General features: G+C 43.3%; 1 protein-coding gene across 1 annotated transcript in view; it reads left to right on the top strand.

Moving 5' to 3' along the window:
• Positions 1-11,915: 11,915 nt before the first annotated feature.
• Positions 11,916-23,783, top strand: part of LOC311122473 (protein FAM184A-like) — a gene marked incomplete at its 3' end in the record, with an annotated part of 95,345 nt that continues 83,477 nt past the window's right edge. Inside the window, exon 1 of the mRNA XM_084196822.1 lies at positions 11,916-12,103. Within this exon, the coding sequence (XP_084052948.1) occupies positions 11,942-12,103 (162 nt within the window). The remainder of the gene's footprint in view (positions 12,104-23,783) is intronic.

Here is a 23,783-nt window from a genome sequence, read left to right as displayed (position 1 = left end):
TGGTGACACACATTCCCCCCCCGTGGTAACACTCTCACACTGCAGGACACATACACACATGCACACTCACACACTCCCTCCAGGGCACACGATCCATCCTACACAGCATCCTGGGTACTAAAACAGCCCAGGGCTCTCTCCATCTGTTTAGCTTCAGTGCCCTTTTGAACCTCTGTCCCATGCTCTAGAGGACAGCATACTAATTGAGATTATCCATGGGACCAGAAAGAGAACTGAGAAATAAACAGGGAACAGTGACAGTTGATGAGACCTTGGTGCCTGACAGATAAATTAAATGCCTATATATAATATTTAATGACTGTTCTGGTATACTTTTCTGAGAAATTAGAGACAGGGAGACCTTGTGTTTTATTAGGACCAAAGCAGCACATTCTGCTGGATGCTGTTTTGAGAACAACTTTCATTTGACCTTGTCCGGCCCGTGGGCTGTTTCAGCCAAATCAATTATTTAAGTGATGTGTTAATTGGATGAGTTGAGTCTGCAGCTCTACACTGAGGGAAAAAAGTATTTGATCCCCTGCTGATTTTGTACGTTTGCCCACTGACAAAGAAATGATCAGTCTATAATTTTAATGGTAGGTTTATTTGAACAGTGAGAGACAGAATAACAACAAAAAAATCCAGAAAAACGCATGTCAAAAATGTTATAAATTGATTTGCATTTTAATGAGGGAAATAAGTATTTGACCCCCCTCTCAATCATAAAGATTTCTGGCTCCCAGGTGTCTTTTATACAGGTAACGAGCTGAGATTAGGAGCACACTCTTAAAGGGAGTGCTCCTGATCTCAGCTTGTTACCTGTATAAAAGACACCTGTCCACAGAAGCAATCAATCAATCAGATTCCAAACTCTCCACCATGGCCAAGACCAAAGAGCTCTCCAAGGATGTCAGGGCAAAGATTGTAGACCTACACAAGGCTGGAATGGGCTACAAGACCATCGCCAAGCAGCTTGGTGAGAAAGTGACAACAGTTGGTGCGATTATTCGCAAATGGAAGAAACACAAAATAACTGTCAATCTCCCTCTGCCTGGGGCTCCATGCAAGATCTCACCTCGTGGAGTTGCAATGATCATGAGAACGGTGAGGAATCAGCCCAGAACTACACGGGAGGATCTTGTCAATGATCTCAAGGCAGCTGGGACCATAGTCACCAAGAAAACAATTGGTAACACACTACGCCGTGAAGGACTGAAATCCTGCAGCGCCCGCAAGGTCACCCTGCTCAAGAAAGCACATATACAGGCCCGTCTGAAGTTTGCCAATGAACATCTGAATGATTCAGAGAAGAACTGGGTGAAAGTGTTGTGGTCAGATGAGACCAAAATCGAGCTCTTTGCCATCAACTCAACTCGCTGTGTTTGGAGGAGGAGGAATGCTGCCTATGACCCCAGGAACACCATCCCCACCGTCAAACATGGAGGTGGAAACATTATACTTTGGGGGTGTTTTTCTGCTAAGGGGACAGGACAACTTCACCGCATCAAAGGGACGATGGACGGGGCCATGTACCGTTAAATCCTGGGTGAGAACCTCCTTCTCTCAACCAGGGCATTGAAAATGGGTTGTGGATGGGTATTCCAGCATGACAATGACCCAAAACACACGGCCAAGGCAACAAAGGAGTGGCTCAAGAAGAAGCACATTAAGGTCCTGGAGTGGCCTAGCCAGTCTCCAGACCTTAATCCCATAGAACATCTGTGGAGGGAGCTGAAGGTTCGAGTTGCCATACGTCAGCCTCGAAACCTTAATGACTTGGAGAAGATCTGCAAAGAGGAGTGGAACAAAATCCCTCCTGAGATGTGTGCAAACCTGGTGGCCAACTACAAGAAACGTCTGACCTCTGTGATTGCCAACAAGGGTTTTGCCACCAAGTACTAAGTCATGTTTTGCAGAGGGGTCAAATACTTATTTCCCTCATTAAAATGCAAATCAATTTATAACATTTTTGACATGCGTTTTTCTGGATTAATTTTTTGTTATTCTGTCTCTCACTGTTGAAATAAACCTACCATTAAAATTATAGACTGATCATGTCTTTGTCAGTGGGCAAACATACAAAATCAGCAGGGGATCAAATACTTTTTTCCCTCACTGTATCATGGCATCAATTAGCAATGACCTCATCTACGTCGACAAGGGGCGATAGACAGGGTGCGTCACAATGTACATTCAAAATGAGTTGTGTCACAAGCTCAGATCACAACTCACAATCAATCCTGCTCTGACAGCAAATGAGAACAGGGCACTGAGAGACAGACAGAAGTCTGTTTCCTCAGAACACCACTTTAACCAATATAAAAAGTTTCACTCTAACTCTCAAGGTTGGGGACAAACCACCCGCTGAGTAATGGACACAGTTCTCCAGTTAGCTAGATAGATGGTGGTGCCAGTAGTAATGACCACCAGATTCACCAGACTTCAGCTAATTGTCCCCTCTGAATGTGATGAGTGGGGAGAGAGCTGTGTGTCAGGGCACAGTGTGAGCTGTTCCATCCATTGAAGAGATGGAGGAATGAGGCAGTCACACTTGTCTTGCTGCTACACCCCAGATTGTGTGCCAGCTATAAGGGTGGGCTACGCCTGTGGTTGTGTGTCCTAGATACTGAATCAGCATTGTGGCAATCTGCTCTGACCGTAGTGTTGGAATGGCATGCATCATGGGCCAACAGCACTGCTGTCTCTCTCTCTCTCTCTCTCTCTCTCTCTCTCTCTCTCTCTCTCTCTCTCTCTCTCTCTCTCTCTCTCTCTCTCTCTCTCTCTCTCTCTCTCTCTCTCTCTCTCTCTCTCTCTCTCTCTCTCACACACACACACACACCAGGAAACAGCCTCTCCTTTCCCTACTTTCTAACAGGAAGCAGGGCCACACTGCATGTGAGATAAAAGGCCCATGTGACAGGAAGAGCTTGATGGCCAATGTCCATATATAGCACTCCCTTTATTTTTCCCTCTCTTGCCTTCTCTCTCTCTCTGCATGTTTCATATCATCCCCTAAGGAGACCCAGTGACAGACCCTCAGAGAACAAAGAGTGCAAGAGGAGAATAAATATGCATGCCGTCACTTGTCCGTAGAGGGTGTGTGTGTGTATGTGTGTGCGTGTGTGTGTGTGTGTGTTTGCAGTGGTTAAATTGAGCAGGAACTACCTGGAGGCGGGCTCCTGCACCATGGGTCAAATATTTATCCAATATGCCCTTATATAATCCTAACCCTAGCTTCATGTCCACATACTTGCTCAACCCTCACCCTAGCCATAACCCTAACCCTATGTGTTAGTGTGTGTTTGTGTGTGTGTGAGCATATGTGCGTCCATCTGCTTCATAATGTAGCAGATTTGGTGAAAAGCTAAGAGTGGCAATGGCTTACACCAGGGACCTGGTACCAAAACAGAGCATCCTGACCTGTTAGCAGCGTCACATAGTGCCGAGTAACGCTACATGGCACCATCATCTTGACATTTGCCCAAAGTGCAGAGAGCTGTAAACATGCATTATTCATCGCTGTGTAAGTGTCCCTTGTAGCACAGGAGGCTGGTGAGGGGAGGACGACTCATAATAATGGCTGGAATGGGAGTGTTATTTGATGTGCCTTTTCCCCAAATAATTGTATCTCTTTAGATGATTTTCATGGTTAGATAATCTGTTATTATGTATCATATTGTACGTTAGGCCAGAAGAAACCTTTAAATCCTTTATGGCCAAAAATGCTGCATTCATAAAAACGATTTTGTCAATGCACTGTATGCCTTCTCTATCATTCCCTAGATAAAAGCAATAAAACAGCATCTATATAAATCTCTAACAGTTCCCAAGAGCGTTGTAATCGGGAAGGGTGTGCATTATATTGAGTATGTCCTAGTTCTCTTCAGACAGCCCCAACTTGCTCTACCCGTGATATAGAGACATTCCTTTTTCAGCAATCCTCCAATTAACAATGTCCTCTCCAGGCAGGCACCATTAGTAATGGTATAGGAGATTCCATCTCTCTGGTACTGGCCATGGACAATACTTGCCCTTTGGATAGTATAATCAATCCAACATAGTTTGCTGTTGCATTGTATTTTTGTATCACCCGTTAATAAATTCACTGCAGATCCCAATCCTGATGTGATGGGATGCTTATTAACTGAGTGAAATTAGGCAACATCACACACAGCCCTCTGGTTCCATAGAGGGGGAGGGGCTTCCCACCATAATGGCTGCCCGTCCTGTCTGCTTTCTCTGACGTGTTGCGGTGCAGAATCAGAAGGTTGCTGACCTACTCCCAACATGTTCTCCAGACCCTGAAGGGCAGGTTACTGCCTATAGCTGTTAACAGTGTGGTCTATGTATCAAACTAAGCAGCTCATTCGCTAAACCCTGAATATTGTATTGAATGTGGAGTGTGCAATTTGAAGAGACTAGTATGAAAATGTATGCACTAACTGTAAGTCGCTCTGGATAAGAGTGTCTGCTAAATGACTACAATGTAAATGTAAATGTAAACACATTCCCTTCATGCTTTCCTGCTATCACATAACGGTTAATGCTATCCGGGATCATTGGGACTTCCCTACCCTTAACCCTATCCCTAACCGTAACTCCTACCCTTACCTTATCCCTAACCTTAATCATAACCCTTACCTAACCTTTTACATTTCAACTTCAATGACGTGACGTCAGAGTTGAGACGTCCCAAAGGCGGCGTTTAGACAGGTTCCATCACATAACTCCTCCCTGACAAATTGATGTCACAGAGCCATGTGGAGAAAATCAAAAGCAACCTGCCCAGACACGACCAGTAGAATCCTGATTACATCTGTGTTCAGGCCTGGTCCGAGAGAAATTAGCTCTCTCCATCACTGGAGTGGCTGTGCTGCTGATCATGGTGAGGTGAGATGATTGCTCAGTTTGATGAAATGACAGTATCACTGGTTCATGCAGGGAGATGAGAAAGGTGGATAAGTAGTGTTGATGCCACTCTCTAAAGGCTCTCAGCAGCAGCCGTACAGCAGCAGTCTACCAGCTTCAGTACAGGGTCTTTTCAGTCAGGCACTGGGAGAGCAGCCATCATCTTGGCAATCCTTCCACACCCTCCATGTGCTGCCTCACCAAAGAGGTTGATCACTTGCTTTTAACCAGAGGGCAGTTGTTGGAGTATGCTGGGGTTAGTCTGTGGGTACAACAATGTCTCTGGGACAACAATGACAGATTTCACACCTGTCTGGTGTAAACCACAAGACCACACATCCGAAGGGAACTACCACAGCACACAGCACAGACTGACAGATGAGTCCACAAGGTTGAAGCAGGGACCCCATGACTCATCTAGAGGTCCTGGAGAAAATGGCTAGAGAAATGTCTCCCACTTACTTTTTATGTTAACACCGCAACCTTTCAGGGCCAGCTACAGCGCTTTCACAAGCTATTGCCTACCAACGGATCAGTGCAAAACAAATCAGACTGTCCTATCATCCAAGAACAGGGCTAGTTTCCTCCTATAGAGAGCAATATTAATGGTGTCTTTTTGTAGGCACTAACTCCACCATGACTCCTTGGTCAAAGCCTATGGGGAATTGAATGGGGTTTTTGGAGGGGTTTTGGATAAACGCCGAAAATAAGGTCTGTGGTAATCACAGGCTTAGGAGATCTTATACATTATGTTCTATGAGATAATCAGCTAACGTCACCATTTGTGAATTTTGAAGCATTTATGTAATCACATAAAGCACACAAAGGCTTCATAATTCATAAAGGTCATGTTAACTGATTGATGTTATCTCATAAGCTTGTAGCTTATTAACCTCAGACCTTATTTTCGGCGTTTATCCCAAATACCATTATTTCCCCATTCATTTCCCCCACAGGAATGGCTGAACGAACCGTTTTTTAGGACTACAAGCTGGCGAGCTCTATGGAGAAAATGAATGGAGTTTCTGGAGGGTTTTTGGATAAATGCAGAAAATAAGGCCTGTGGTAAACATAGGCTTAAGAGATATTATACGTTTTGTTCTATGAGATAATCCTCATCAGTTAAAATCATTTTTTGTGAATTTTGAAGCATTTATGTAATCAAAACAAGCACACAAAGCACATAAATGCTTCATAATTCATTAAAGTCATGTTAAATGACTGATATTATCTCATAGAACAAGATCTCGTAAGCCTGTGTTAACCTCAGACCTTATTTTCGGCGTTTATCCCAAAAATCCCATTTCTCTTTTTTAGGACTACAAGATGGCAAGCTCTAACAGAGCAATTGTTCCATTGTAACAACAACATTTACTAAGGTGCATGACTGTTTCTGCAATTGGGCACGTTAACATGACAGAAGGCAATGAATCATTATGTCTGAATAGTCGCATTATTCCCTATTTCTGGCAAATCGTATTGCTAGTGAAGACTCCCTGATGTTTCTGCTCTAATGTGATGAATAGGAATGAATCATTGTGACTACTGAATGTGCAGTGAGAGATGTCTGACATGTACGGAATGCATGTCCCAGAGGCAACGAGTTCTCTATGGAAATGTAAGCCTCTTATCTCCCACAGTTTTCTTATAGATATACTGTAGATTAAAGTGGTTGACCATAATGCAGTATATTCACCCAATATCATGTATACTGTACTGTGTATGTTGACAGGGGAGGTGGTTAATTGAGCCAACCATTCAAATGGAACTTCATGCTTTGCATAGTAAGTAGTTTACAAGGTATGCTCAGTGGAGTGCTGTGATGATTGATTACACTTCCTCACAAACAAAGGTGAACTTTATCCTCATTACATTGCCTAATTTAGGGAACAAGTTGTTGCTGTATTAAAGCTTAGTAGGCTTAGCGTTTCAGGGTTATGGCCTTTGTTATGTTCAATTGCCTATCCACACATTCAATTAGTATGAGAGGAAGAGTCTTTGAAAGTAATCTAATTCATCACGAGGAAGCAGCAAGTTAACCCATGACTAGCTTTATATCCATCTAAATCATAGGGATAAATGGATAGAGCACTGTACGGTCAATCTCTCTGTGTGTGTATGTGTGTGTGTGTGTGTGTGTGTGTGTGTGTGTGTGCGTACTTGCACACTTGCGTGCATAGAATGAAAACCCTCTCCCTTGTTGGAACCCTCCTTGTTAGAGAATAACAATGAAGTGCAGTTCATCATTCCCTTTTCTGCGCTAGACAGAATCCATACTCCCCGGTGCATCTCTCTCCTGCACCAGAATCCATACTCCCCGGTGCATCTCTCTCCTGCACCAGAATCCATACTCCCCGGTGCATCTCTCTCCTGCACCAGAATCCATACTCCCCAGTGCATCTCTCTCCTGCACCAGAATCCATACTCCCTGGTGCATCTCTCTCCTGCACCAGAATCCATACTCCCTGGTGCATCTCTCTCCTGCACCAGAATCCATATTCCCCGGTGCATCTCTCTCCTGCACCAGAATCCATACTCCCCGGTGCATCTCTCTCCTGCACCAGAATCCATACTCCCCGGTGCATCTCTCTCCTGCACCAGAATCCATACTCCCCGGTGCATCTCTCTCCTGCACCAGATTTCTCATCTGTCTTCACAGTGCCAGTGATTTTGGTCGGCCCACATTTTTAGCAGTCCCCGTGCCTCTCCTAATGTACCAACTAAACAGCACATCTCTGGAACAAATTCCACAAGAGATGCCTCAGTCAGAGCAGGCTGTTACATTATTCATCAACAGAAAGTTAAATGAGAATGTGCCCTATTTACAAATCACCACAATCAACACGGCTCCAAGTGGCTGGCCGTGGATCCAAACCACAAGGCCTACAGTATGTCTGATTCATAATCCAAGATCACAAAGTAACAAGCCATCCAAACCCTGGATCAAATGCTTTCACCTCACATGGTACACTCAAAGACCATTTCATTCTCTACAACTAGAGTATTGATGTTTTTCCATGTCATGGTTTTTGTGCCAGCCATGTCTCTATGCCTCTTAAGGACAATCTACCCGATTCCGCCATGATGTTTCTCCCAGTCCTTTTAGCTGTTTCACTTCACAGACAAGAGGCACAGAGACAGTGGATAAAGAGCCAGGGAGAATTCCACTGTGAGCTTTTCGGCTGTATTGATTTGAAGGAACCTACCCAGGTGTCTCAAATGTCCTAGGGCTGTGCTGTTAACCTTTATGACATAACGTGATGATGTTGTAGTAAAGCAGCAAAGTGAGCGTTTTAAAACCTCTTCGATGTAAAGTCCCCTCTTTTGGAGACCTGCGTGGTTCTGGTACCGGTTTCGCTTATAAATCGATATGTGGACACCATAGATCGAAATGGCTTGCATTGAGCGGTAGCCCTGATTCTCACGGACACAGGACTATGTCTCTTCTGCCTGTGTGAAGCAGGATGTGGAATCTGACTCCACTTGAAGCTGGGATGTCCTTCCGACTGTCCATCAACTCCTGGCTGAACCCTATGTCACAGCCACTAACAACGCATATGCCTGGAATACTTATCGTAATGCAGCAAGAGAGAGTGGGTTCGTCACTGTAGCACATTCAGAGATAGATTTATAGCCAGTAATCTAAAATAATTCACACAAAAAAGAAGAAAAAAACATTCTGTTTGTCATAGATGGACAATATTAATATGAGATGAAAGCCGAGTTTCTAAGGAGTTCAGGAAGCCAAGCTAGAGCTCTGTGAGACATTCACAGGGATGGGGGCAGACATTTTGATCAAGAGAGACCTTATGCACATTTTCTCTAACACTAAATATACAAATATGTATTTTACAGTTATAAGCAGGGGTGAAAGTAGATTTTATTTCTTACCAGTACTGAACACTCAACGTACACAAAAAAACATTTATACTACAAAAATTACAGGTTAGCCTACTCTGCTGACACTGACAAACAGATCAATAAAAACAATGTTGTCTGATCCATTTAATTGGCTTACGAAAAGGGGAGACACAAATACAATATGAAGTCCATCTAACCTGGAGGAGGAAATTATTGTCCAAAAACAAACAAAAGTGGCACTGACCCAATGATAAAGAAAGTCAATATGCACACTCACCTGGGATATGGCCGATGTTCTCTGCTGGTGCCAATTAAGTTAATAATTTTGATGACTAAAAGACAGATTTAAGTATTTTCAGCAATAGCCATTTGCTTTCCAAACAGTTTTTCCGTGATTGTATTTTTTTATATTGCAATATGCCTGGTTGGGTCACTCTGCTTTTCACTGACAGTCGCAATTTAACAATCATCTTTGGTATTTGCAGCACGTGCTGCACAAATTGGGGGCCCTTCCGACTGTAGGCTATGTGATTTAAAACAATCCACAGCTTTTTTTTAAAAATAAGATAATGATTCTCGGTGGCCAAATCATGCTTTCTGGTGTAGTAGACTGTTTTGAATAATTGTTTATTTATTTCTGTATAGACAGGAGTAAGCTAATTTGGCTATAGAATTTTGGCAATTTAATTCAATTTACTTTAGGGAAAGCTTCCCCTATCCTCATGGACACGCCGCATATGCCTTTTAATGTGGCATAAACACAACCAGTCATGATGCTTTCATCTGTGTCACACCCTGATCTGTTTCACCTGTCTTTGTGCTTGTCTCCACCCTCCTCCAGATGTTGCCCATCTTCCCCATTATCCCCTGTGTATTTATACCTGTGTTCTCTGTTTGTCTGTTGCCAGTTCATCTTGTCTTGTCAGGTCTTACCAGCGTGCTTTCCCGTTCTGTTTCCTCGTTTTCCCGGTTCTGACCATTCTGCCTGCCCTGACCCTGACCCCGAGCCTGCCTGCCGTCCTGTACCTGCCTGACTCTGACCTGATCACGAACCTCTGCCTGTCCTTGACCTGCCCTTTGCCTGCCACGTGTTTATAATAAATGATCTGAGAACTGTACTATCTGCCTCCTATGTCTGCATCTGGGTCATATCCTGAGTCGTGATAGTACGAACTGGCCATGACTGACCCAGCAGACTCGGCCCAGCTCCGCAACGCTGTCTCCTCCCAGGGAGCCACCTTTGGAAGAAACGAGGAGTTACTTCAAGGTCTTATGGAAGGATTCTAACCAGATGTTTTATAAATTGATTGTACTATATTTAGAAGAAAAAAAATCATTTCAAGCCTTATTCATACAGTTTTGTTGAATAAGAAATACATAATATACAATATTTCATATTTGTACTGTGTACTTGAGCTTGTGTCCTCAAAAGTGACTACACCTCAGCAATGTATAGCTATTTGTACCAGAAAGGTGAGATTTTAACCTTTCTTGGAGTATGCAGCAATACTAGTTAGCCTATTGCTTAAGGCCCTCTCATGATAAATAATTACTTTTGGGGATTACGTAGATTACATTTTCGATTACATTTAGTTACATTTAAGAGGTTGTAGCCCTTTCCTGCCGTCAAATGACCAAATCGCTCTTTAGTGGCCTCATGGGTGGAATTTTATTCATATTTTTCATAATGAATCAACATTATTTCACAAAACCTGCCGAAAATCCAGTGTTTATGTCAAACGGTTTTGTTATATTTCAGTCTTCTGTGAAGTCTAATATTGGGATTGAAACTCAACATTTTACATTTCAACACTATATCTGACATGGTACAGGTGTCTTATTTTTTTAAAGCCCATAACCATGTGTGTGAGGTGTATACCTTTATTTCAAAGTAGATTTGTTTAAGACTACCAAGAAACACTCTGTGTGTGACCCTGATTTAGCCCACTCCAGTAAAAGGTCAAAGGGCACTTTAGGGAATGCTAATGTGTGTCTGCTCCCTGTTTTCGTCCCAATCATAAGTGAAATGGGAAGCTAAGACTGTGTGCCTGATAGGCAGCCACTGTGAGAGTGAATGAAATCAGACAGAAAAATCAGAATAAGAGGAAGGACTATGAATTGGACTATGGTTTGAGTGGGATATTCTGCTTTAGGATTGAGGTTACTTGCCTACTATGTTCAGCAGGGATTTAAGACCAGCTCAGTGGAAATGTTCCTATGTATAGGTGCTCCAGGCATGCAGGCAGCAAGCTTGATCGATGACCAGCTTTGTTCTCCTCACACACGTCCTAAAATGTGTGATCTGGCTACACAGACAAATACACACACGCACACACACACACACGCACACGCACACACTCCATGAACCATATCCCCAAAATATGCAGCATTTTTAAAAAATGTTTTGATTAACACTATTGAAGTGTAGTGCAGGTGTCCACTGACTCTGGTCCCCATCGTAGCTATACCAATAATATTTCATCGCATCAATGAAACTGAGGGGAGAGCGTGAAAACGAACGGAACTGACGTCAGTCATGTAAACTGTTGAAGTGATCCATAGTAACCGAGTCCTTAGCAGTGCAGCAACCACTCAGCCTGTCATAGCTACACACACACAAGAGCCGATACAAGCTAGCTATGCATTGAAGAAACGTCTCTCCGGACCGGCTCTCTCCGGTGCAAATTATCGGGTTCAACGTGAGTAACATCAATTCACCAAGCTCTTTCATTCGTGCAAATACCCGCTCCAGGTGACCGTTGCCAAATACAAATTGACGAATTTCCGGAATTTTAGTGTGGTCAAACGAATGCTGATGCTACACCTAACGATAGCTATCTAACTTTAGCTCATGCTGAGGACCGCTTCATGAAACCGCAACATTCCTGTGATGAAAATAGTAGGCAGTGTTAATTGGTTCAGCAAATAAGGGAAAAATACTAGATTTTGATTTGTTATTACAACGTTATGCTAGCAGCTATTGCATTAGGCGTTTTTTTCTGCGCAAAATGAGAGAAATTGATGTCAAGCAGTTGAAAGATTGATGTCTTGATGTTTTTTATTTTACGGATTCGAGGAGAAAGATCCCGTTGCAGGAGAACCTGCTTTGACCATTGTGCCATTGATAGCTACATCACATTCTTATAGTAACAACATTTGAAGGATCGTGAAAATGGCGACTGGAGCAGGTTGGCAGCAGTACTACAGCCCTGCTGCTGGCAATCCATCGACCGGAGCAGGGAAATATAATTCTGGCTCATCATCAACAATCACCATGGAATATACCCAAGATCTGCACCTCAAAATGAGCAAGAAAATAGCACAGCTGACAAAGGTAAGGATTGTAACTGTTAGATATTCGGGTACCAAGGGTCCTTGTAGCAGGTGCTGAGGAGGTAGCAGACCCCGGCCTACTGTACAGAACGCAAATGTTACAATTATGTTATGTAGCTAGCTAGTCATTCAGTTTGTAGAAAATGAAATGCCTAGTTTGGTCATAGGTATTATGCAATCATACAATTGAACACCGGACGCCATTACTGTAGTACTCACAGTATCTGGCACTGCTCAATAATAATAACTTTTAACCCGAGGTGCTAACAGCTGTTTATGCCACCAGCTGGAATGAATTGATAGTGTGTGTGTGTGTGTGCGTGTGTGTGCGTGATCACACACATCCTAAAGCCATTTTCAAATTAAGAACATTTAATTTTTACCCCTTTTAATAAAGCTATGTTTTTCTACAAGGTAATGTAGGAGGCAAGTATCCCATCCACACTAGGAGCAAGATCTATTGAAGTAAAGAAGATAGATAGTGGTTCCACATTAGCCTAGAACCTGAACTCTTATGGGCTATTAACCCTTTAAAGTGGGCACAGCTTTTGCTTGGCATGGTTTCACATTTCAGTACATTATATGTGAGTTGGCTAAAGCATAAGACAGACTAGGCCACCAGGCTAGTATTTTGCCTACTCTAGCCTTGCAGTTTTCAATTTGATAACCAATCCAAAGGGATGGTCCTACAAACTAACCCAAAGTGTGTGTGACCATGTTGTGTTTTGGAGACCCCAGCAGCCCCTCTCCTCTGTCTGTGCCACATCTGTTAAGACATTTATTTTTCTTGTTCCTCCCTGTCAAACAGACACAGACAGACTTCAACTGATTGAAGACTAGTGGCAAGTGTCCTCTTGTCCAGGTCATAACTGAGTCAGAACATTTCAGTAGTGGTCTGAAAGGGGATACATCTAACCTGCCCTACAGAAGCATTAGAAGCAGCTTCATTGTCTGTTTCTGAAGCTCTAGTCCGGTAAAACCACTGTCTCTTACTCTCTGCAGGAAGGTCCTTATTCATAACGTTTGCAGTGTCATTCAGAGTAGGTTGATAATACAGTATTTTGCAGCTCATTGGGATGCAAGACTTTCATATTTTTCAACTTTACAGCACAGCAGTAGATGTTTGTTTCAATCTCATATTCACCTGAATAAGTGGTGCAGAAAATAACGTTTGGATGCAAGGGCATTTCAAACTGACGTGCCATATTTTAGCCTACTGTAGTTATCTTTTTGAAAGGCAGCCTAATATCCATGTGATTTATATTTCCTTTATTGGTCTTTTTACATCAGATCTTGTGTCACACCGTTTGCACAAAATCCTTTCTGTAAAATGTTTATTTTTCTTGGACCACTGCCTGCGCGAGAGCTATATTTTCCTGTCCGTTGCATTTTGTATAGGATGGCTGTCAGGACTGTAAGTTGGCCATTGCGCCATAGCAACCAGGTCCATATAATTCAAGGCAATATCATGCAGGTACTAAGATGCATGTTTTTCTGAAGCAACTGGCCTTGACCAGTCCTTTGTCCTTAGCTTAGCTTATGAGTCAGGTTATGGCTTTCTAGATAAAAGCACCTGAAAACAGAATATTATGTAGATATATTATGCACCCTTAATATTGTTCCAAGGAAAAACAGGGTACAAGGTACTATGTGCTAGGCAGTATAATTGTATAGCCTAATTTAAGCACAGAGCTGATAAACAGAGTTGGATCTAGCTGTAGACTTTAAAAGCTTTCCCCCTGAATAGTCAAACTACAACATTATTATACACAACAGGGCTACAGACTGCGACCATTTAGTCATATTTTGCGACCCTTTGACATGGCTGTGCAAGTTACATTTTTAATTGGTAGCATCGGTGCGAGTTGCACATTCTACCTGGACACCGCAATCAAAACTGGCTATTTCTTGCGTGGATAACATTTACATTTGAGTCATTTAGCAGACGCTCTTATCCAGAGTGCATACATTTTATTTTTATTTTTTATTTTTCATACTGGCCCCCCGTGGGAATCGAACCCACAACCCTGGCATTGCAAGCACCATGCCCTACCAACTGAGCTACTTTGACCATGAGTTGGTCAAACAGTACATTTACATTTTTACATTTACGTCGTTTAGCAGACACTCTTATCCAGAGCGACTTACAAATTGGTGCATTCACCTTATAGCAGTAAAATGCATTATCCTCATTATTCCTGAAATGATTGTGTCTGCCCTGCCGCTGTGCCTGTTTCGTTAGAGTCGGTTTATAACCAAGATATTAGGGATGGGCACGGATATCTGAACAAACGTTAGTATTCGATTACTTGAGTGGGTGTTCATTTTTGTAGAAAAAAAACGGTATGTCTATTTTGACAATAAAGACATTGACATTGTTGTGATGTTGTTACCTACAAGGAGATACCATGACATTTAAAAAAATAAAACAACAAACCTTTGAATGTAGTTTTTATAACCGTGTGTTGAGCTACTTCTGCGCACTTAGCCCTCCCGTCTGCCCTGACATCAGTATGCTATTTTCCCCACTTCCAATGGCAATTACAGGCGCGCACCTAACAGAGTTTCCACAAGATCCGACAGAGATCAATGCAAACACTCAGTTCTATCACTGTTGCTTTTAACGAAAAACTACGGATAAGCAGCTTGTCTGCTGTTTCCTCTGCCATGTGCATTTGCATCTTTCTGATTGGTGATTTAAATATATATATATTTTTAAATAAAATAAATATATGTATATAGACACTGAACAAAAATATAAATGCAACATGCAACAATTTCAAAGGTTTTACTGAGTTACAGTTTATAAGGAAATCAGTCAATTGAAATGAATTCATTAGGCCCTAATCTATGGATTTCACATGACCGGGAGTACAGATATGCATCTGTTGGTCACAGATACCTTTAAAAAAAAATAGGCCTTACAATTCACCTCAGGAACTCTGTCCATTCAAATTACCATAGATAAAATGCAATTGTTTTCATTGTCCGTAGCTTATGCCTGCCCACACCATAACTCCACCCCCACCATGGGGCACTCTGTTCACAACGTTGACATCAGCAAACCGCTCGCCCACACAACGCCATACACGTGGTCTGCGGTTGTGAGGGCGGTTGGACATACTTGGACATACATACATAGGCTGCTTATGGTAAAGAAATGAACATTAGAATCTCTGGCAACAGCTCTGGTGGACATTCCTGCAGTCAGCATGCCAATTGCACGCTCCCTTAAAACATGAGACATTTTGTGACATTTTGTTGTGTGACAAAACTGCACATTTTAGAGTGGCATTTTATTGTCCCCAGCACAAGGGGTACCTGTGTAATGATCATGCTGTTGAATCATCTTCTTGATATGCCACACCTGTCAGGTGGATGGAATATCTTGGCATAGGAGAAATGCTCACTAACAGGGATGTAAACAAATTTGTGCACAAAATTTGAGCGAAATAAGCTTTTTGTGCGAATGGAACATTTCTGGAGTCTTTTATTTCAGCTCATGAAACATGGGACTAACACTTTACATGTTGCGTTTATATTTATCATTAAAGAGGATGGGCTCAGGCTGCTCTGCTGTGTTAATACCCCTGCCAGAGAGGGGAATGTAGTGCACTGCACTGTCTGCATGTGTCGTGCCATAATCCAGGGGTTAAAAGTGATTTGATTTCTTTGTCTTATCAGATGGCAGGATTGCCTGGGCCGTGCTACAGAGCAGATGGCTGTGGCCCGGGGCTCCAGGGCTTAGCTCCAATAGGTATTGCTGGGAGGAACCGTAACAATATGTTATTTTAGGAAACAGCTTCAGCGTTATCCGGTTGACCTCAGACTGAAATGGCACTGCAGGCTTCACAGAAAACGCTTACTCTGCGTAAGCATGTACCTACAGTACCTATGAGTGGGTAGGAAATGTACTGCAAGATTGCAACCAAAGATGTGCTCCAGAGGGCTTGCAAGAAAGAAAGTCTGACAACTCATTATTTGTCAGGAAATATGTCATATACAGTGCGGAAAATAAGTATTTAGTCAGCCACCAATTGTGCAAGTTCTCCCACTTAAAAAGATGAGAGAGGCCTGTAATTTTCATCATAGGTACACGTCAACTATGACAGACAAATTGAGAAAGAAAAATCCAGAAAATCACATTGTAGGATTTTTTATGAATTTATTTGCAAATTATGGTGGAAAATAAGTATTTGGTCACCTACAAACAAGCAAGATTTCTGGCTCTCACAGACCTGTAACTTCTTCTTTAAGAGGCTCCTCTGTCCTCCACTCGTTACCTGTATTAATGGCACCTGTTTGAACTTGTTATCAGTATAAAAGACACCTGTCCACAACCTCAAACAGTCACACTCCAAACTCCACTATGGTCAAGACCAAAGAGCTGTCAAAGGACACCAGAAACAAAATTGTAGACCTGCACCAGGCTGGGAAGACTGAATCTGCAATAGGTAAGCAGCTTGGTTTGAAGAAATCAACTGTGGGAGCAATTATTAGGAAATGGAAGACATACAAGACCACTGATAATCTCCCTCGATCTGGGGCTCCATGCAAGATCTCACCCCGTGGGGTCAAAATGATCACAAGAAAAATCCCAGAACCACACGGGGGGACCTAGTGAATGACCTGCAGAGAGCTGGGACCAAAGTAACAAAGCCTACCATCAGTAACACACTACGCCGCCAGGGACTCATTCTGCAGTGCAAGACGTGTCCCCCTGCTTAAGCCAGTACATGTCCAGGCCCGTCTGAAGTTTGCTAGAGTGCATTTGGTTGATCCAGAAGAGGATTGGGAGAATGTCATATGGTCAGATGAAACCAAAATAGAACTTTTTGGTAAAAACTCAACTCGTCGTGTTTGGAGGACAAAGAATGCTGAGTTGCATCCAAAGAACACCATACCTACTGTGAAGCATGGGGGTGGAAACATCATGCTTTGGGGCTGTTTTTCTGCAAAGGGACCAGGACGACTGATCCGTGTAAAGGAAAGAATGAATGGGGCCATGTATCGTGAGATTTTGAGTGAAAACCTCCTTCCATCAGCAAGGGCATTGAAGATGAAACGTGGCTGGGTCTTTCAGCATGACAATGATCCCAAACACACCGCCCGGGCAACGAAGGAGTGGCTTCGTAAGAAGCATTTCAAGGTCCTGGGGTGGCCTAGCCAGTCTCCAGATCTCAACCCCATAGAAAATCTTTGGAGGGAGTTGAAAGTCCGTGTTGCCCAGCGACAGCCCCAAAACATCACTGCTCTAGAGGAGATCTGCATGGAGGAATGGGCCAAAATACCAGCAACAGTGTGTGAAAACCTTGTGGAGACTTACAGAAAACGTTTGACCTGTGTCATTGCCAACAAAGGGTATATAACAAAGTATTGAGAAACTTTTGTTATTGACCAAATACTTATTTTCCACCATAATTTGAAAATAAATTCATTAAAAATCCTACAATGTGATTTTCTCATTTTGTCTGTCATAGTTTACGTGTACCTATGATGAAAATTACAGGCCTCTCTCATCTTTTTAAGTGGGAGAACTTGCACAATTGGTGGCTGACTAAATACTTTTTTCCCCCACTGTATGGAGAGAGAAAAAATTTCACAATTTGAAGTCAATAAAGGAAATAATTGTATTTTGTGGTGAGGAAAAAAGCTTGTTATTTGAGAACACAAATGTTCCATGACTTTACCTGCAGGCACTGGGGATATTGAACATTATTTCAATTATTCTCCCAAAAGGATTCAGAGAGGGGTCAAAATCAAATGAACAAACTGTCAAGATCAAACCCTGCTGTAGAAAAAGGCAGAGGTTGTTATTAACCTTGGCAGGATGCTTTTGGATGATTGTCACAATCCCATGTCAGATTTCATTAAGATACGCTCACACCCCATGGCTACCTTATCACAGGATATATGAGGAAACTTGTCAACGATTCACCACCGACTGTGTGATGCAACCCGTGGTAAACAGTCACTGCCATACATACTGCTCATCTGTTATCTGCCAGAACACACCTCTGTGGTGACAATAATGCAGGATTTCGCCTGGAAAGTTCTGGAAAGTGGCTTTGAAGGTGAACTTCTAGCTCCAATTATTTCACCTCAAGTGTCTATGACAGACTCCAGGCAACAATGAATCCTGGGAAACAGTACCCTTCTGGCCAATGAGTGTGAAAGTAACCCATGCATTTCTAGTGTAATAGGCATTTACCAAGGCTATTTGAGTTGGCTGGCTGTTTGTTGTTAGAGTCCAATGGCAGCCAGCTTTACACCACTCCAGCCTACGCTTGGCATTGCGCATGGTGATCTTAGGCTTGTGTGCGGCTGCTCGGCCATGGAAACCCATTTCATGAAGCTCCCGACGAACAGTTATTGTGCTGGGGTGTTGCAACCGAGGACAGATTATTTTTACACGCTACGCGCTTCAGCACTCTGCATTTCCGTTCTTTGAGCTTGTGTGGCCTACCACTTCGCGGCTGAGCCGTTGTTGCTCCTAGACGATGTATACGCTGGAAGTAGAGGCCTAAGCGTTGTTGTTCACTAGTTTACTCCAATTAGTGGAGGGGTGGTGGGGTTGGAAAGTAATACAATGAAATATATTGTTTTAAAGGATATGTGTATGTATATGTATTTATATGTATGTATGTGTATATGTATGTGTATGTATGTATATATTTGTGGGGAAAAAACATATGGGGGATTGGAAGTGATGCAGACAATTACATTGATGGAAGTTACAATCTATCTGCAATATTAAAGCTGATCTACCCCCTAAAAAATATTTTGAAAAAAAGAAAAAAAAGTTAGCAGGTACCAGGCTAACTAGCTAGCCAACTCAAGTCATGTGCTAACGTTTGCTGGTAGGTGGCTTTAGGTGGCTGGTTGTAACGTTGTAGCTTGCTGTTTAATAGCCATATCTATATACAATAGATCCCTGATTGTAAAACCTCTTATCTTTTTAGTCATAGATATGGCTACCGGTAGTTTTTCAGCTAACTTAGCAAAATACAAATGTCCCTCCCACTGTAACACGGTAGTATGTTTGCCAGCAATACACAATAGGGGTTTCAGTAGATAAAGTAAGCTAGCCACCGTATTTGCCACCTCTTGGTGCTGTCATCGGCTGTAGCTGAGCTTCTGTTCTAGCTAAATCCAACTCTTTGTTTCGAATCCTCTTCGCTATGTTCCGGTTCAAACATGTATGGTTGAATGTCACCATGTAGCTAATAGAAAATCAAAAAATGCTCCATCGTCGAATTCGTGTTGATGAGAGGAATCACTTGAAGCCATTGCGTTCTGGTCAGTGCTTTCAGTTTTGCCCAAATAGTGTTTCCCCAAAAAATTCAGTGAGATCCCTATTGGCTCCTTGATTTGCCACTAGAAGTTGCTAGATTACGTTTTGCCATTGCTGCGACGAGTCACAGCACCAATTTGCCTTGCTGTAGCACAGATGTGGTCCCCGATGTAGCGTTTTCGCCCCCCTCTCCCTCCGTACACCACCTACCCTTGTGCTTCTCTGCCTGTGTGTGCACAGTTGCTGTGACTTCTGTTGCACAGACAGCTTCACCCACTCTCGTTTGCGGCAGAATTTAGTGGGAAAAGTCTCTAAATGCTATCAAAACTATAGAAACAGTGTCAAAACTCCCCAAAGGCAGCCTGAAAAGTAGCTGAATTTGTCGCTAGAATCTTTTACCAATAAAAGTCGCAGGAGGGGTCTGAAAACTCACAAAATAAGTGATAAAGCCGCTAAGTTGGCAACATTGTGTGCAAAGGATTTTGTGTTGTTTGTCCGCCTCCCTTTCAAAAATGCCCGCCTTGGGGGAGGGACGAGGCCAGAGCACAAAGCACCTCCCCACACGAGTTGTAGTCTTTCAGAGACTGGAAAAAAGGTGTCAGCTTGTATATTTAGCAATGAATCCGCCATAGGAACATCACTGAAAGATGTCCAATGGCTCTATCAAACAAGGACAACCATATCTAAACACAGAAAAACTTCGGTATAACGTAGAGGCTTCGTGAAATGCCACAAACCAGGACTACATTTATTTTCTGATCTAGCACCCCCCTTCAATACACCGGAAGTCATCATAGGGTGTATCGTTTGGCGCGAAGCCCAGTCCCGCCCTCTTCGTGGCCAGTTATGTGTAAAAACACATCTCACTGACCTAGAAATCCCTCGGACATGCTCAAAACAAACCCAGGAACGCACAGGTCAGAACATGAACACGCAGACTGACTGTTGGACTGGTGGCCGCGTCACAAAGCCGTGCTCAACCACTCTCAAACCCTTCGCTTCCACCCGACAAGCTCGGGCTCACACTGGGTAAAGACTCATCATCGATGATCTGTGTAAAACATGTTCCTGTTAACCCTTGTGTGTGCTGCTCACTGACTGCCCATCCATGCATGATGTTGCCATCGCCATGTTCAGTGATGTCATGCAGGCATTTAATGACAAGGATAAGATGTCATACTAGAGTTCTGATGATCTCCTCCCCCCACCACATTTTGTTACGTTACAGCCTTATTCTAAAATTGATTAAATGTTTTTTTTCTTCTCATCAAAGATAACAAAGCAAAAACAGGTTTTTAGACATCTTTGCAAAATATCACATTTACATAAGTATTCAGACCCTTTACTCAGTACTTTGTTGAAGCACCTTTGGCAGCGATTACAGCATCGACTCTTATTGGGTATGACGCTACAAGCTTGGCACACCTGTATTTGGGGAGTTTCTCCCATTCTTCTCTGCAGATCTTCTCAAGCTCTGTCAGTTTGGATGGGGAGCGTCGCTGCATAGCTATTTTCAGGTCTCTCCAGAGATGTTCGATTGGGTTGAGGTCTGGGTTCTGGCTAGGCCACTCAAGGACATTCAGAGACTTGTCCCGAAGCCACTCCTGCGTTGTCTTGGCTGTGTGCTTAGGGCCGTTGTCCTGTTGGAAGGTGAACCTTCGCCCCAGTCTGAGGTCCTGAGCGCTCTGGAGCAGGTTTTCATCAAGGATCTCTCTGTACTTTGCTCCGTTCATCTTTCCCTCGATCCTGACTAGTCTCCCAGTCCCTGCCGCTGAAAAACATCTCCACAGCATGATGCTGCCTCCACAATGCTTCCCCATAGGGATGGTGCCGGGTTTCCTCCAGACGTGACACTTGGCATTCAGGCCAAAGAGTTCAATCTTGGTTTCATCAGACCAGAGAATCTTGTTTCTCATGGTCTGAGAGTCCTTTAGGTGCCTTTTGACAAACTCCAAGCGGGCTGTCATGTGCCTGTTACTGAGGAGTGGCTTCCGTCTGGCCACTCTACCATAAAGGCCTGATTGGTTGAGTGCTGCAGAGATGGTTGTCCTTCTGAAAGATTCTCCACAGAGGAACTCTGGAGCTCTGTCAGAGTGACCATCGGGATCTTGGTCACCTCCTTGACCAAGGCCCTTCTCCCCCGATTGCTCAGTTTGTTCGGGTGGCCAGCTCTAGGAAGAGTCTTGGTGGTTCCAAACTTCTTCCATTTAAGAATGATGGATGCCACTGTGTTCTTGGGGATCTTAAATTTTGCAAAAGAAAATTGGTATCCTTTCCCAGATCTGTGCCTCGACAAAATCCTGTCTCGGAGCTCTACGGACAATTCCTTCGACCTCATGGCTTGGTTTTTGCTCTGACATGCACTGTCAACTGTGGGACCTTATATAGACAGGTGTGTGCCTTTCCAAATCATGTACAATCAATTGAATTTACCACGGGTGGACTCCAATGTGGTGGACTCCAATCAAATTGTAGAAACGTCTCAAGGATGATCTATGGAAACAGGATGCACCTGAGCTCAATTTCAAGTCTCATAGCAAAGGGTCTGAATACTTATGTAAATAAGGTATTTCTGTTTTTTATTCTTTAGAAATGTGCAAAAAATTCTAAGAACCTGTTTTGCGCTTTGTCACTATGGGGTATTGTGTATAGATTGATGAGGAAAAACATTTATTTAATCAATTTTAGGCTGTAACGTAACAAAATGGGGAAAAAGTAAAGGGGTCTGAATACTTTCCGAATGCACTGTACATTGTGAGTTCAGACTGATGGCCTCTCCAACACTGAAGTGCCAGTTTCCTCTCTTGAAAGATGAATTTCGTGGTAATTTGCACCCTTGCAGCACGTTGTGAATTCTCAATGTGGCCTAGTTCATATTTATTTCAGCACTTCATGCCTGTCTGTCCTGCTGGGTTTGGAGGGACTTAGAGAAACATGACACCCCATCCTCTCACAAAACAATACTCATTGTTTTTCTATCAGCCTCACACATTGTCCCACGTGATGGAGGAATTTGGTTTATTTTCTCTCACACATTGTCCCATCTGATGGAGTAATTTGGTTTATTCTCTCTGGCACATTGTCTCATGTGATGGAGTAATTTGGTTTATTCTCTCTGGCACATTGTCTCATGTGATGGAGTAATTTGGTTTATTCTCTCTGGCACATTGTCCCATGTGATGGAGTAATTTGGTTTATTGTCTCTGGCACATTGTCCCATGTGATGGAGTAATTTGTTTTATTGTCTCTGGCACATTGTCCCATGTGATGGAGTCATTTGGTTTATTGTCTCTGGCACATTGTCCCATGTGATGGAGTAATTCGTTTTATTGTCTCTGGCACATTGTCCCATGTGATGGAGTCATTTGGTTTATTGTCTCTGGCACATTGTCCCATGTGATGGAGTCATTTGGTTTATTGTCTCTGGCACATTGTCCCATGTGATGGAGTCATTTGGTTTATTGTCTCTGGCACATTGTCCCATGTGATGGAGTCATTTGGTTTATTGTCTCTGGCACATTGTCTCCCCATGGTATTATCAGCGATCACACTGCACTGCTTCTCCACCGCTCTGTTTTAGTCTCCTCTCTTCTGTCTTACACACTTATTGGTGTCAAGCTTCTCGGACGGTTTCCACACATTGGTCTCTCGCTCATGCATACACACAGATTATAACACCCCACGCAGCCAGAATACAGCCTGCTCCTACAGGGAGGGTAGGGAGAGCAGTAGCATGTGAAACAAGATAACATAAACAAATCAATATTCTAACTGGTTGAGGGGCTACAAGCGGGAGTGTACAGCTCCTGCTGTGTCATGGTTACAGAGAGATGATGGAAGGGGCCAGGGACAGGGCCTTTCCCCAGGGACCCCCGGAAGGCCCTCTGCTATTACAGCCCAGTCGCCCCCTCTCTCTGCTGTCTCACCCCCCTCCATCAACCCCCCGCTGGGGGACATTGTGCCATGAATAACGACAAACACATAAACATCAAGAGAAAGGAATCCACTTTCCTGTCCATTCGAAAGCAGTAAAATAACTAGATTTTCAGATTCCCAGACTCAAGGATTTTGCCTTTGCCCTGTTCTTCTTCATCATTGTCAAAGGGAGTACAGTCTGTCTAGCCTAGCCTACTCTGGTGCACCTCTGCCTGATTTCATCAGCCTGTAGCTGGCTGTGAAGTGCAGGAGCTAGTACCCAAGGATAGGCTGCTTTTGCATTTGTCAGTGGAGCCTTGTCTTAGTGCTGACAGGCTGCCTCCCTGAGACCAAGAATTTCCCAATTAAGATTAGAGGGAGCCGTTATGACCTGGCCTTTCTCAACAGAGGGCAGCAAGTTAATAGCTGTTGACTCAAGAACCCCTCCACCTGCGGCCTGTAAGCGGGAGGC

The sequence above is a fragment of the Coregonus lavaretus genome, assembly GCF_964263955.1.
Source record: "Coregonus lavaretus genome assembly, contig: HAP1_SCAFFOLD_1385, whole genome shotgun sequence".
Classification (NCBI taxonomy): Eukaryota; Metazoa; Chordata; class Actinopteri; order Salmoniformes; family Salmonidae; genus Coregonus; species Coregonus lavaretus.
This window is presented reverse-complemented; position numbering and strand designations above follow the sequence as displayed.